The sequence below is a fragment of the Trachemys scripta genome, chromosome 4 (genome assembly GCF_013100865.1).
Source record: "Trachemys scripta elegans isolate TJP31775 chromosome 4, CAS_Tse_1.0, whole genome shotgun sequence".
Classification (NCBI taxonomy): Eukaryota; Metazoa; Chordata; order Testudines; family Emydidae; genus Trachemys; species Trachemys scripta.
In genome coordinates, this window is record NC_048301.1 from 40,268,559 (window position 1) to 40,284,056 (window position 15,498).

The 15,498-nt window shown below is 42.2% G+C and overlaps 1 protein-coding gene across 2 annotated transcripts in view; it reads left to right on the forward strand.

Annotated features, from left to right (window-relative positions):
- Positions 1 to 15,498, forward strand: part of SPTLC2 (serine palmitoyltransferase long chain base subunit 2) — a 119,338-nt gene that overhangs the window by 15,802 nt on the left and 88,038 nt on the right. The window contains exon 2 of one of the 2 annotated variants that reach the window (XM_034768416.1): positions 5,689 to 5,885. In XM_034768416.1, coding sequence (XP_034624307.1) covers positions 5,689 to 5,885 — 197 coding nt within the window. The remainder of the gene's footprint in view (positions 1 to 5,688; positions 5,886 to 15,498) is intronic. The other variant, XM_034768415.1, reaches the window with a different exon arrangement.

A 15,498-nucleotide genomic window follows, 5' to 3' on the forward strand; every position in this document is an offset into this window, starting at 1 on the left:
GCACATTAAAGTTTACAGAAACCAGCTAAGACTACATGCTAGATTTAAACAGATGTGTCCACAAAGTGGTACAGATATAACTGAATTGGTATAAAAATAACACCTTCAGTTATATCAGTACAACTCTGTGTAGGCAGGCCTGGACATGGTTCAGTTCGGGTTTGTGCAAATGAGAAAACATTTTGGTGGCAAACGTACTGGGGTTTTTTTTGCATTAAATGCTTTCGTATTTGAAGTCTCGCTGAATAGATAGGTCCAGAAGCTAGGGATGGAGTTGACTGATGAAGTAAACACAAAATACTGCAGGAGGTATTGGCTTTGGGGTGCTGTTCAGTGAGAATTGCCATTTAATATTGCAATTCCTCTTGGGACTGGCTCACTTGACTGGCTTTTTAGCAAGTGATTGTCTTGTAGACCTGGAGTGCCCCCTCCCCAATGCACTCCTCTGAGTTCTGCATGCCAGGAACTCTTCTGTCTATACAAATATTTTGAATGCAGAAAACCCTTCATATAATGCAGCTAAAAAGAAAATTGCCAGGCTCTTAGTGAGATCTTTGCAGTATGTGTGGTAGTGAGAAGCTAATACATTTTAATAAGAATGAAGGAAAGAGACTGTTTCAGCAGAAATGATCCTGTGGGTGGGGGCATTTAAATTGAATCTGCCGTTTTCAGCCTATTCCTATTCCTGCCAGCAGAAAGGGTGAAACCATCTCTTTAATGCTAAAAGTGATTATGTGGTGTGTCTTGGGCAGCAGTAGCTAGTATAACTGCAGCCCTTTATTGTGCCTTGCTTTGAGGGCAGTGGAGGGGAAAGCCCAGCCCTGCTACAAGATTAGGTTCAATGCTGAATTGTTCTACATCTTTTGTGTCCTCAAAAACCTTTATTTAAATCTCCTGATACACTCCTCTTTCAACACCTTTGTGTGACATCTTGGCTCCAAATACTCCTGGCTACTGACCTCCATTGTCCATCTCTTGTCATTTGGCCTCTTCCTCGCCAAATACAAGCATGCAGTAGTTTTCCGCACACCATTTAAACCTTTCCAAAAACTTGCTTGTTTTGTCACCAGCCATCGTCTGTTCCCCTCTTCTTCCACACCTCTTGCTCAAAGAGCTTAAAACTGGTGGTTCGGGTGATTCTCCTCAGTTCCATCCTGGATCCAATCCAGTCTGGCTTCTAGGTTCTCTAGTCTACTGAATCTGCTGTTGCTAAGGTCCTGAAAGTCATCCTGGCCCGGTCTGTATTCCACTCTCATGATCTACAGTCTCTCTGCTTCTGATACTGCGGATCACTCCCTCCTCAACATCCTGTCCAACCTCCTTGCATTTAGTGGCGTTGTCACCTACTTCAAACTGCTTCTTCAGCGCCTCTCGCTTTCTTTGGTAGTCCCACATGATTCAGTTCTTGGTTCCTTCCTCATCTCCTTCTATACTTCATCCTTGGCAGGGCTTATCCTCGTACAAATTCAACAGTCATTTCTCTGCTGACACCTCTCAAATGTTCTTCTCTATTTCTGTCCTGTTCCCTTTGGTCCAGTTTCCACCTGTTTCGGATGTTTCCTCCTATATGTCTCACTGACACCTCGAGTTTTACATGGTTCAATCACAGCTTGTTGCTTCCTAAACTAAAGCCTCTTCTCTTCACTTCTCCATAGCTGTTGACACCACTGACATCCCAGTCAGTCTGGGATTGTTTGACTTCTCCCTGCCCTTCCTTTGCATGTTGGCTGTACCCAAATCCTACCATTTCTTTCTCAGATTAAGCTCCTGCCCATCTTCCATGTTGTCAAGTGCAAGGAAAGACCTTCCTATCCAAGCTGAGTATTAGCATCTTATTCAAATCCTTATATATCCTATTTCTTTCACAATGCCCTCAAGAAGTGATGTTATAATTAAAAAAAAAAAAAACAGTTAAGTCAGTGATTCTCAAACTTTTGTACTGGTGACCCCTTTCACATAGCAAGCCTCTGAGTGTGACCCCCCCCTTATAAATTAAAACCAATTTTTAATATATTTAACATCATTATAAATGCTGGAGGCAAAGTGGGGTTTGGGCTGGAGGCTGACAGCTCGCGACCCCTTGTGGGGTCCCAGCCCCCAGTTTCAGAACCCCTATTCTAAGAACTTGGCTACACTTGAGTTATAGCACAATAAAGGAGCCTCGGGCACACTAGCTCACTACCCGTTCACACTGGCAAGGCATGTAGAGTGCTCTGACTCCGTGGCTACAGCGCTGCTGGTACTCCACCTCGGCGAGAGGAATAACGTTTGCTGTGCCTTGGCTACAAGGCCTGGGCATCAGTGTGAACGACGTGTTGCGTTACTGCGCTCTGATCGGCCTCCAGAAATGTCCCATAATCCCCTTAAGTGGCCACTCTTGTCATTGTTTTGAACTCCTGTAGGAATGCGGAGATGCCCTTTTAAAGCTCTGTTTCTGACAGCCGGCATGCAAGCCGTTACTGTGGAATGCTGAGAGAGAGAGAGAGGCGCGCGGGGCGGGGGGGAAGTCTGCTGCTGTCTGAACTTACAAGACCGCATGCTGACATGTTCTCAGCCCCCCAAAAACCCACTCTCTCTCCCCCCACATACACATAACACACTCCCGTCACACTCTACCCCACCCCTCACTTGCATGCTGGGATAGCTGCCCATAATGCATCACTCCCAATGCCGCTGCAAATGTGGCCACACCAGTGTGCTTGAAGCTATCAGTGTGGACAGATTGCAGCGCTTTCCCTACTGCTCTCTGTGAAGGCTGGTTTAACTCAAAGTGCTCTACATCAGCAAGTGTAGCCATGCCCTAAGTTATCCCAACTTCTAGATTTCCCTGTGCAGCCCCTCTTCTGTCTCTCTTCTAGACTGAAAGCTCTTCAGGGCAAGACAGCCTTTGTTTGTTACTGTACAGCATTGAGCACATTGTCACTAAACAAATGTCTGGAAAAATGTGTTCATTTTAACTACATGTGGTAATTTAGTGCCAAAATGTGGTCCTGTAAAGACAGTTGACCCTTCCCAGAGACTGCGTACAAACTCAGAGGGAGGAAAGTGGGGAGGAATGTAACCAACAGTAAAGTTATTGTTAATGTTGGTTTCATGGATTGCATTTTTGTTAACTTAATGAACACTGCAGTGAAGGGGAGTTTTCCATGAAGTCACTAAATACCAAGAATTGCAAGGAGCTGCATTGAAGCCCAGAGGTTAGCTGGAGGCTGCTAAGGGGCCTGTTAGGTTGGTGTCTTGAATGAATGGGGGCTGGAGTGGGGATGTTGATAAGAGCAGAGACCATTTCTTTTTGGATAAGAATCTCTCATACAGACCATACAAGATCCCTACAGTCTTATGGAGTAACTGAAAATAATTGCAGATGGGGCAGGGTCTGGGGTATAATTGAGGGCAGGAAGGATTTGAGCATCTCAAGTTAGGAGGAATTAACTTTCTGCCTATGTAGATCTCTGAGGTCTTAGTCCTGCTAATAGCTGACTGATTTTTTTTTTTAAGCATTATAAATTCACAAGTAAAACCTGACATTATTTGAAAGAGAAACTGTTCTTTAAAACACTAATATTGTGTTCCGCAATATTGTGAGAACTTCAGGCTACATGTATGCAAGACCCAACCTACATTACAAATGCAACCACGTCAGGGAGTCTGGTGAGTTTGTGGTATGGACTAGGGCTTTAATCATGTTTTGTAAAGGACCAGACTGCTCCCAGCTGTCCTACAAACTGGAGTTGTGTTTGGAACCAGGTTAGGGAACAACAAAGTTGTAATTAGGCTCCCTGTATTTGTGGTGTAAGCAGGACCTAACTTCCAGTTGTTTGTAACTAGCTAGTGAAAGTATTGGCTCTAAATGTGGCTTGTCTGTACACCATGAGGTTATTATCATAGTTGCTAATGTTCCACACTTGCTCACAGTGTAGGCCAGCATGTAGTTGCCTTCCTGTAAACAGCTTGTAATGCTGTTATTTTTGCTGTATTGATGGGACTCCAACCATGGTTTTGTAATCAAGTTGGCTGGTCACCCCTCCTCCCAGGTCTCTGAGCAGTAGGACTTCCCAGAATAGTGGTGCTCCTCTGGGCAGTGTTAGTAGGTCACACTTTCCCCTGAATGCACTGACACAGACATGACTAGATGAAGTGGAGGGAGTGGACACAAACTTGGGTGACACACAGTTTTCCTGAATGGACACCGCACAGCCATGTATAATGGGACCAGATGAGTATATCCTGATTACAAAAATGTGGTTTTCATTGCATTGTGTATAGTGCCTATGGTTTCAACAGATCAGGTCCCAGTCCTACGCACTCTAAAGTCAGTGGCAACATTCTCATTGATTTCAGTATGGCAAATTAGGCCTCTCGACCACATGCCAGCCTTTCTCTCTTAGACTCTCAAAAGGAATATGCTGCTCGTGTGCAGTTGGCTTAGAGCTGAAGACGCACACATTTTTATTTGGAGGTTGGTTGTACAGATGCAGAGGCCCATTTGTTTTCCATGAATGCTTTGTATCTAAACTTAGACTACAAACTTCCTTTCTAAGGGCAATTCTAAATTGTATTTATTTACATGCATTCATCATATGCTTGTTAAAATGTGTATGGGATATTTTTAATCAGTCTCTTTCTAGTCTTACAACGTTCAAACATGCTAATATGGAGGAAAAAAATTAGTTTTCCATCTAAAGTCCAGGGTTTAAACTTTGCTCGTGGCCATGTGGGGAAAAGTAGTTTGTAATTAAAGACTGTATACCCAGAAAGGGGCCAAATTAAGATAGCATGGGTAACATCAGTGCTGACATTTCCTAATGTGTGATGTCACCCATTCTATCTTAATTTGTTCCCAATGCTTGCTTTTGCAACTGCAAGTCTAACACAGGTTTTTATGTGCGAAAGACCTCCTAAGTAGCACTTATTGATGGACAGGTGTCTTAAAGTATTGCAAGTGAGCTACAGAGCGTTTTACCTATAGGTCACCAGTTTGAACCCAGTCCCCTTCAGCAGGGACAGAAAGCTGTTCCCACCTAAAATGGATATTGGCTGATTCCTACATTGGGATGAGTTTGGGTCTTGGTTCCAGCTCCGACATCACAAGTTCACCACCATTATTTGTACTAGTGGACAGATTTGTCAAAGAACTGTTTGAGTCGTAAGGACTGAACTAACATTATCTCTTTCACCAGCAGAAGTCGTCGTTCTCCTTCACCTTCATCAAGGCTGAACTATGCTGGCAGGGCAGTGTGTGTGGGAAGCTTGCCCTGGTGCTGCCCAATATTATAGATAGATGTCATTCACCAGGGTTTTCAATCTGGCAGTCACTCTTTCAACTGGGACTAAATCAACACATCTGAGATGACATTGATGGTTATATGCAAATATTTATTTGCTAATTTACATAAATTGTATAAAATGTCACACTGAGTTGCACAAAACTTGGCAGCAATAACTTTGGACAAGCTGGAAGCAAGAGAGAAGATGAAGCTGAGGCTAATAGTTGGGGATAGTGCCCTTTATCAAGAGTGGTTTGTTGTCAGTAATGCTTGAGCCAGGCTGAAAATGCTTGGTTCTTTGAACTGAGTAAAAATCTTGCCCCAGTACCACTGGACATCTGTAACTTAGCAGCACTCTCTGAAAACAGATTTTTCTCCCCCCATTCTAGTAACTTCTAATTCCAGTTTATACTTCTATTCTAGATTCATCACATTGCCCACAATGGAGGATTATATAAAAGACCCTTTAATGAAGCTTTTGAGGAAACACCAATGCTGGTTGCTGTGCTGACGTACGTGGGTTACGGTGTCCTCACCCTTTTTGGATATCTGCGAGACTTTCTGCGACAGTGGAAGATTGAGAAGTGTAACCATGCATCAGAGAGAGAGGAACAGAAGGTAGTTGCTGGACAGGCGGGTGGGATTGAGCTGGTGCGCAGTGGCATGTCAGCCAGCAGTACCAATTTAAAATGTTTCTATTTCTAGTCCAAATGGGTGCAAAAAGAACCTGCCAAATATGAGCCTTTGCACAGCTGGTTGGAGTAATCTGCAGACAGTTTGAAACAATAGCACCGAGGTGCTAATTAATTACCTCATAATCTCAATGAAATGTTAACTCTGAGGCTCACTGATGACCATTTTAATGTCCACACTGGTAATTGTTTCGTTGTCAACCATGTTAACAGAAATATCCAGTTCCTCTGAGATTGAAGATAGAGCTTGAATATCCTCACTTTCCTTTTCTGTCCCAAAACATGACCTCTGAAATGTGGAAATAAATGTTGGGATCATTGAACACTTTTTTGCTGCCCAAATAAGATTATAAGATATACCCTCAGCTAGTATAAACTGGCATAGCTTCATTGACTTCAGTGAAGCTGCACTGATTTATGCCACTGAGGATCTGGCCCTGTATTTGTGTCTGTAGTAAACAAAAAGCAATACAGGGAGAAAGCATAGGAATAACTGTCAAATTACTGAGGAAATAATTTTTTTCCAAGAAAAGGCTCTAGATTTAGGGGGTCAAATATTGCTTTTGAGTTAGTGTTCAGTGTGATTTATTTTCTTCAAGTGAGGATTAGAGTAGGGTAGCTAAAGTGCATGGGCAAGTGTGGCCCATAGCTGCTCTAACCTTCAGTATAGATTTATTGGTCATGAATCACACTCTGTATTCTTCGCTGGATGTTCTCATCAACGTGCTTCATTGCATGCTAGGTTCTATAGTCTCCCTGTGTCTCATCTCTGTTAAAACGGGGGCTGCTACAAGCTCCTTTGTTTTGTGCAACAGTGGAGTTTAAGATGCTTTTCTGGGGAGTAACATTACATAAATTCAGTATGCTTCCTGCCAGGAAGGATGAATAAAATGTTTGTGTCCTCTTCTCTCTCTTTTCATTCCCCCCCACTCCCCCGTTTAAATGTACTTTATTAAGTTACTATCCCCAATCACAAAATGCACCACCTGACAATGCACATGAAATATGGTTGCTGTCCTGCAGAATGTGGAATGCTGTGTCATGCATGACTAAATAAAGGGGATACCCAGTCTGTAGGTAGGAGCTGAGGTTGGAAGGATTGGGGTTACAGCATTGAGGTTGGTTACTCAGTGAATGCTAGTGCACAATACAGGGGGATTATCCTGAATATCTATTAGCTAAAGAGATACTGAATTAGGATTCCCTTACTTCAGACGTAATGTATATTTAGAATTTCTGTCCTGAGTAGTCCTTCAGCCTAAATTCTTAATGTTTCCCTGAAATGCATTTGTTTTGGGAGATAACTGGTGACTTGAAACCCTTTGGGAGCATTTATGTGGAGGATGGCCTTGGGAGCCATTCCTCAACATGGTGGATATGGATCTTGTGTTGGGTCATGAGTTGCAGATAAGGCTTTTTTTAATTTAAAAGAGGAATCAATTTGTGGTCGGTTATGAGGGGAGGATCAGGGGATGTGGTGCAATACACTAAAAACAGGAAACTCCCTTTAAAAAAATGTTAGCAGTGATGATGAAATGCCGACCTGGTGCACTTCCTCACATTCATGCCTAGATTGGAGTAGCTGCTCCTACTATAAGGTGAATTTAGTCGAGTGCACGTGACTTCTGGAACAAGTTGTGAGCTGCAAGTACTAGACTGTGCATCAGGCTCCCTCAATCTGCCTAGAAGTTTGGAAGAGCAAGCTGTAATGAACCTGATGTAGAAACCAGTTTCACTTTGTGGGTTAAGGTAGTTTTTTAAAGTTATTGAACACCATTTTGAAGCATTGTTTGTAATGGCTGAGCCATTACAAACATTGAATCTATCTCCCCTTGTAAGTATTCTCACACTTCTTATCAAACTGTCTGTACTGGGCTATCTTGATTATCACTTCAAAAGTTTTTTTCCTCCTACTTAATTGGCCTCTCAGAGTTGGTAAGACAACTCCCACCTGTTCATGCTCTCTGTATGTGTGTATATATATCTCCTCAATATATATTCCACTCTATATGCATCCGAAGAAGTGGGCTGTTGTCCACGAAAGCTTATGCTCTAATAAATTTGTTAGTCTCTAAGGTGCCACAAGTACTCCTATTCTTTTTGCAGATACAGACTAACACGGCTGCTACTCTGAAACCTGTCATTTTGAAGCAGTGTCCCTTTAAGAAGTTTCAAATATTTAATCTTTCAGGGTCCTGACTAGTTGCCCAGTTGACCCACAGTGGCAAAGAACGGACTTCCTTGTGTAGAGAGGAAGTGACTCTTATTTTATAATTTGAAACTTGTATCATAATGCAAGTAAATCAGTGCTTGATAGAGGCAGTTGGCCTAAAATAGTCTCTCCCAGCCTTGATGTCTCTAACAGTATGGAAATAAGAATCTTTTTATTCTCCTCATGCAGATACAAGTGACTGGCAGATTGAACAAAAGCATTGAATTTAGATTTCTGAAGTAATACTTCCTTAATGTTTGTAAGTTACCTGGGAGATGAACAGCACAACATATGGGGATAGGAAGTGTTTGGAAGATCCTGCTGTCTAGGTGACCAACGTGCAATGAGTTTATTATATGTAGTTATTAGTCATACATGTTTGCCATGCTTTATACAGTAAACCCTATCTTAAACAACCACCCAAGGGGTGAGCAAAAAAAGTTGCTTAATACAGTTGGCCATTTAATAGAAGATAGAACAAACTTATACTGGAAATCATGGGTTTACTTCAAAGTGGCTGTGTAATAGGGTATTTCCTAGTTCATTGTAGTTTATAGAGGCATGGGCTAGAATTAGGTCCAAAATGTAATAGTTTTGAAAAAAATAAACTAGTATTAATAGAAATAACTTTTCACCTGGAAAAATATCAGTTTAATCCCCAAAGAAAATATGTCCTCTTTGCCACCTAACATTTCAGCTTTGTGGTTCTGCACAGAACCAGAAAGTGAAAGGGACTAGATTAATTTGGATTTTCAAACATGTTTTTTAGTTTGACAGTATCCTTTGGCTTGCCTATAGTATCCTTAGATTTATTGCAGGGGGAGTTAATAACATTCCAGATAAGCCTGATATCCTCTCACTGCTGCTTATATACAGCTCACAAAAGGAGGAAGTGGGACAGATTGTGCTTGTACCGATTCCTAGAAAAATTTTGTTTCTAGCTTCCTTTAAAATATATCCAACTGACATTTCCCTGGTAACTGCTGTTATGAAACACATCCTCTGAGGACAATTAGCAGCTTGTTCTAGGGCATTTAAACTATTGAGAATTTTTGTTAGCCTTTATCAGCTTGAAGGAAGCCTGTCCATGTCTAACATGCAGTAAGCACATACCTTTGGAGCTTACAGCAAACCTGCCCAGTAACTGTGTAAGTTAAATCTGGAAAACCCATATTGCACTTGATAGGTAGGATTGAATGTTACTCCCATTTAAAAGTGATCTGTATGTGACTGACTACTCTATCCCTGGGAATGGGAAGACCTATAGTGGTGGTTGGTGCAAAGCTAAACAGGTAATTGGTATTCATTTCCTTTAAGCTCCAAGGGAAGGGTGGTGATAGAAACCAGCTGCAGGGTATGCTCTGCAGGGTTGGTCTGTCCTTCCCTCTGAGCTAATAGGTTTACACTGGGAGAGCTGTACTGGAGATAGTTCTCCTAGAGGTGAGGGAAGTGGCAATGTTTGTTAGTTGGGAGACTCCATTTTGAGTCAGGTTGACAGGGCTCACTTGTTCAGGTTAGACAAAGGGCTTGTCTACACAAGAGATTTTTCCAGTTTTTCTGTCTAGTTAAATTACTATGGATATACCAGTGCAACCTCCCCAAGTGGAGACACTTATTCCAGAAGAGTGGCTTTTTTGGCTTAGCTTAAACTATTTTCAAAGCAACATAAGCTAATGTGGAAAAAGGCACTCTGATCCTGAAATAGAGATGCCCTCATGGGAAGTTTATGCTGGTATAACTAAGTTTAAATTCATACACTACTTCGTACTGGTATAATTTTTCCCATGTAAACCAGACCAAGGGTTTGTTCTGACTGGGTTTTTTACTTTATCTGGGAGCTATATTCTTATGAAGCTGCTATGGGAATTTGGTAAGTTAAGTAACTTCAGTTCCTATGGAACCTAAAACTAAAAACTAAAACTAAAATTCTCCTATATTTTTAATGCTCCTGTGTCTTTCTGCTTCTATGCCCTTCACAACGTCTGAGGGCATGTCTTTATAATTGGAAAAATCTCTTGTGTAAACAAGTCCTGAGTTTATGGCCCTCAATTCACATACATTAGACTCTAAGGCAGGGGTAGGCAACCTATGGCACGTGTGCTGAAGGCGCACGCGAGCCTATTTTCAGTGGCACTCACACTGCCCGGGTCCTGGCCACTGGTCCGGGGGGCTCTGCGTTTTAATTTAATTGAAGCTTCTTAAACATCTTAAAAACCTTATTTACTTCACATACAACAATAGTTTAGTTATATATTATAGACTTATAGAAAGAGACCTTCTAAAAACGTTAAAATGTATCACTGGCATGCGAAACCTTAAATTAGAGTGAATAAATGAAGACTCAGCACAGCACTTCTGAAAGGTTGCCAACCTCTGCTCTAAGGCCTTGGCTACACTTGCAAGTTACAGCGCTGTAAAGCCTCCCCCAGCGCTGTAACTCACTCCCCGTCCACACTGGTAGGGCACTTACAGCACTGTATCTCCCTGGGTACGCTGCTGCAGGTACTCCACATCTCCGAGAGGAATAACAGCTGCAGCGGAGTGGCTACTGTGACGTTGTGCAGTCTATATGGTTTTATAAAAATATGATAAGTGAATATAATGTAACTGGAATATGCTTCATGCAAAAGGTCTCTTGTTAGGTATCATTACAAAGTTTATAATCTACTGAGTGTAATCATGCTATTTGTATAAATGTACCACTCTTGTATCTAAAACTAGAAATATGAAATATAACTCTGAGGGCCTATTGTAATTATGTAAAGTGTGGGCCATTAAGGATGGTTTGGAATCTTGATGACTCCCATTGTCTGCAGATGGCTGTATTTACCTGTGAGTCTTCCTGTATGTGTGTGTGCTGGCAAATGAGTAATGAAGTCTTGCAGTGACATGTGATCATGTCACCTGAACTGGAATCCATTTTTAACCTGGTGCCCAGAATTGTGCCCAGGCCTGGAAGGTGTCCAGTCTGAGAAAAAACTTACTGAAGGATCTCTGAGGGTGAGATTATCTGTATTCAGTTTGATTAGGCATAGATTTGTGCATTTTATTTTATTTTGCTTGATGACTTACTTTGTTCTGTCTGTTACTACTTGGGACTACTTAAATCCTACTGTCTGTATTTAATAAAATCACTTTTTATTTAGTAATTTACTCAGAGTATGTATTAATGCCTGAGGGAGCAAACAGCTGTACATATCTCTCTATCAGTGTTATAGAGGGCGAACAATTTATGAGTTTGCACTGCATAAGCTTTATGCAGGGTAAAATGGATTTATCTGGGTTTAGACCCCATTGGGAGTTGGGCATCTGAGTGCTAAAGACAAGCACACTACTGTGAGCTGTTTTCAGGTAAACTTGCAGCTTTGGGACAAGTGATTCAGACCCTGGGTCTGTGTTGGAACCAGACGGGAGTGTCTGGCTCAACAAGACAGGGTGCTGGACTCCTGAGCTGGCAGGGAAAACAGGAACAGGGGTAGTCTTGGTACATTGGGTGGCAGCTCCCAAGGGGGTTTCTGTGATCCTACCCGTCACAGCTACGACTCACGGGTGTGAGTGTAAATGCTTGCAGCGCTGTACTGATCACCTTGTCAAGTGGCCAATCCTCTCCATTGTTGTGACTGGCTGCAGGAATGCAGAAGTGCCGGTTTCAAAGCTCATACCACAGAGAAAAGCAAACAGTTTGCAGCTGGCTTTGAGGCCTTGGCTACACTGGCGCTGTACAGCGCTGCAACTTGCTGCGCTCGGGGGTGTGAAAACGCTCCCCTCCCCCAAGCGCAGCAAGTGCAGCGCTGTAAAGCGCCAGTGTAATCAGCACCTGCAGTGCTGTAAGCTACTCCCCTCGGAGAGGTGGAGTACTTGCAGCGCTGTGAATTCTCAAGTGTAGTCAAGGCCTGAGTGAGTGAATGAATGAGCAGGAGGCCGGGAGTTTGGAACTTGCAAAATAGAGAGCTTACATGCTCCAAAAAGCACTCTCTTCCCCCCCCTCCCCCATTTCCTGTCACAATCCACCTCACCACCCCGTCTTGAAAAGCACGTTGCAGGCACATGAATGATGGGATAGCTGCCCATAATGCACTGCTCCCAACACAGCTGCAAATGTTGCAAGTGTGGCCACACCACTGCACTGTCAGCTGTCAGAGTGGACAGACTGCAGCGCTTTTCCCTACTCAGCTGTACGAAGACCGGTTTACCTCACAGCGCTGTACAGCTGCTAGTGTAGCCAAGGCCTAAGGCACCTAGAGAAAATGACATTTGTGCCCTTTTACAGCTTTATGATGACCCATAAAGACCTGAAGTTCTCTGAAAAGTCTTTTGGGTTTTTGTACACTAGAGATTCATGTCTTAGCTACACAATCTTTCAGGGAAGAGTATGTGGCAAACTGGTCGGTTCAAATCATGACATTAAATACAAAGCAAGCAGAAGCTAATTAGTTGAGGAGGAAAGTGATTCTTATTCAGACAGTTTAAAATTCTGGTTTTGTTACTATTTAACTCAACCCCGGACAGTTGGGAAGAAATGTTCCTTTGTTAAAGACTCAGCACCTCTGCCCTTTCATTTAAAGTCTGACAGCTTCCAGTTTACTTTTCTGGGTCCTCCCAAGGTGACCTCCAGCAAAAACAGGGAGAACACAACTTGACATTCCTAAGGTTCCAAAAAAAAAAACCCCGAACAAACCGAGAGAACACTTTTTTAGAAAAAACTGTTCAGATATTCCTTAAATATAAAAAGCAGAAGGATCACACAAACATCTTTTTTCTTTTGCTGTTTACCTTTAGGGAGCAGCTGTTGCTTTAATCATTCAGGCAAAGAACAAAAAGCTTTAATAGATGCAGTACATTTTGTGTGGATGGACATGTCCATGTAGCATACAGTATATCTACGTAGTGTCCCAGGTTTGCTCGGCTCCTGAATGTGTAAATAAATCCTAAACTGTGTATGTGTGCCCTAGAAGTGCTGTAGTGCTTTACAGTAGAGAGGTGTCACTGGGCCAAAGAGTTTATAATCTAAGGCCCTGATCCTACAAAGGGGTTGGCAAGTGCAGCATGCTGCTCCTTATTTAAGAATTATGAGACTACAGCTTTGGGGCGACGACATAGAAGGATAGGACTCTGTGTGCACTTGGGAGGCTATTGCACATGATTAGAGGCTTACAAAGTTTTCTGGCTGAATAGAAGTAAGTTATGCTAAGCCTCCTTGACAAGATGAGTTTCTTGAGAAAGGGCTTGGCACGCAGATGCATAGAGATCAATGCCAGGCTATCGTTAAGTTTTAATTGTCACTATGCATTATGTGGTCAGATTTAAAATACTGTGGTGGAAGAAGCAATGGCTGAATCTGAGCTCGTGGAAATCCTTGTTCTCACTGTCACAGTTCAGGGCAACTGTGCCTGCATTCCTTCTCTGTGGTCCACAAGGGCACCAATTCTTGCGCTTCTGGATTTTAAGCCATTGGTTTTCTTGGATGGAGACCTGCATCTCTTTCCCTTCTGACTGGGTATTTACATGTAAACCACTTCCCTGCCTTCTCTGCCTTAATCCCAGCAAAAGACAATCCACCTAAGGAGATATGCTTTGCTTCCCTCCAAGACAAGTACACTGCCTGTAATTGCTACAGTTACAAGCTACCACACCCTTCATTCTAAGCAAACATATTTCATTCTTAAGGTCAAAGCAATACAGAGGAAATAATTTTAAAATAATAAAAGAACCTCCACGCATGCTGTCAGGGCTGGATCCCCACTTTGAACTTTCGGGTACAAATGTAGGGGCCTGCATGAAAAACTTCTAAGCTTAACTACCAGCTTAGCTCTGGTTCGGCTGCCACCATTTCAATGGTTCCCTCCCTGGGAAGCCTTGAAAAACCTTCACCAAATCCCTGGTGAAAACAAATCCAAAACCCCTTGGATCTTAAAACAAGGAGAAATTAACCATTCCCCTCCTTCCTCCCACCAACTCCTGGTGAATCAGTTCCAACCCCCCCCCCCGGGATCTACAACAGGGAGAAATTAACCATCCCCCCTCCTTCCTCCCACCAACTCCTGGTGAATCAAGATCCAAAACCCCTTTGGATCTAAAACAAGGAAAAATCAATCAGGTTCTTAAAAAGAAGGTTTTTAATTAAAGAAAAAGGTAAAAATCATCTCTGTAAAATCAGTATGGAAATAACCTTACAGGGTAATCAAACTTAAAGAGCTCAGAGGACTCCCCTCTAGTCTTAGGTTCAAAGTACAGCAAACAAAGATAAACACTCTAGTAAAAGGTACATTTACAAGTTGAGAAAACAAAGGAAAACTAACACGCCTTGCCTGGCTATTTACTTACAAGTTTGAAATAGGAGAGACTTGTTTAGAAAGATGTGGAGAACCTGGATTGATGTCTGGTCCCTCTCAGTCCCCGAGAACGAACACCGTCCCAAAACAAAGAACACAAACAAAAACCTTCCCCCCCCACCCCCAAGATTTGAAAGTATCTTGTCCCCTTATTGGTCCTTTAGGTCAGATGCTAGCTAGGTTACCTGAGCTTCTTAACCCTTTACAGGGAAAAGGATTTTGGAGTCTCTGGCCAGGAGGGATTTATAGTACTGTACACAGGACAGCTATTACCCTTCCCTTTATAGTTATGACACATGCTAATAAGCTTACCAGGGATCACTCCAGCTGCAAAATGGGCTCTGGAAGAGGCAGCCTTCAGACTCTACCAGGGCCTTTACTGTGGTTTTGAGTTCATCACACCCTTTGCTCTGAGCAAGAAAAACCCATGACTCTTAATCACTCATTTATCCAGTCTGGCTTTTTGAAGAGACCTTGTATAGGTAATACTCCAGACAATGGATCTCTTCTCGAAGTGCAGCTTCAAAAGGATGGATTTGAAGTAGTGCTGTCAAGCGATTAAAAACAATAAGAATACCATTTTTTTAAATATTTGTGGATGTTTTCTACATTTTCAAATATAGTGACTTCAATTACAACGCAGAATACAAAGTGTACAGTGCTCACTTTGTTTTTTATTACAAATACTTGCACCGTAAAAAACAAAAGAAATAGTATTTTTTAATTCACCTCATAGAAGTACTGTATTGCAATCTGTATATCATGAAAGTTAAACTTACAAATGTAGAATTATGTAAAAAAACAAAAAAAACCTGCATTCAAAAATAAAACAATGCAAAACTTTAGAGCCTGCAAACCCACTCAGTCCTACTTCTTGTTCAGCCAATAGTTCAGGCAAACAAATTTATTTACATTTGCAGGAGATAATGCTGCCTGCTTCTTGTTCCCAGCGTCACCTGAAAGTGAGAACTGGCATTCTCATGGCACTGTTGTAG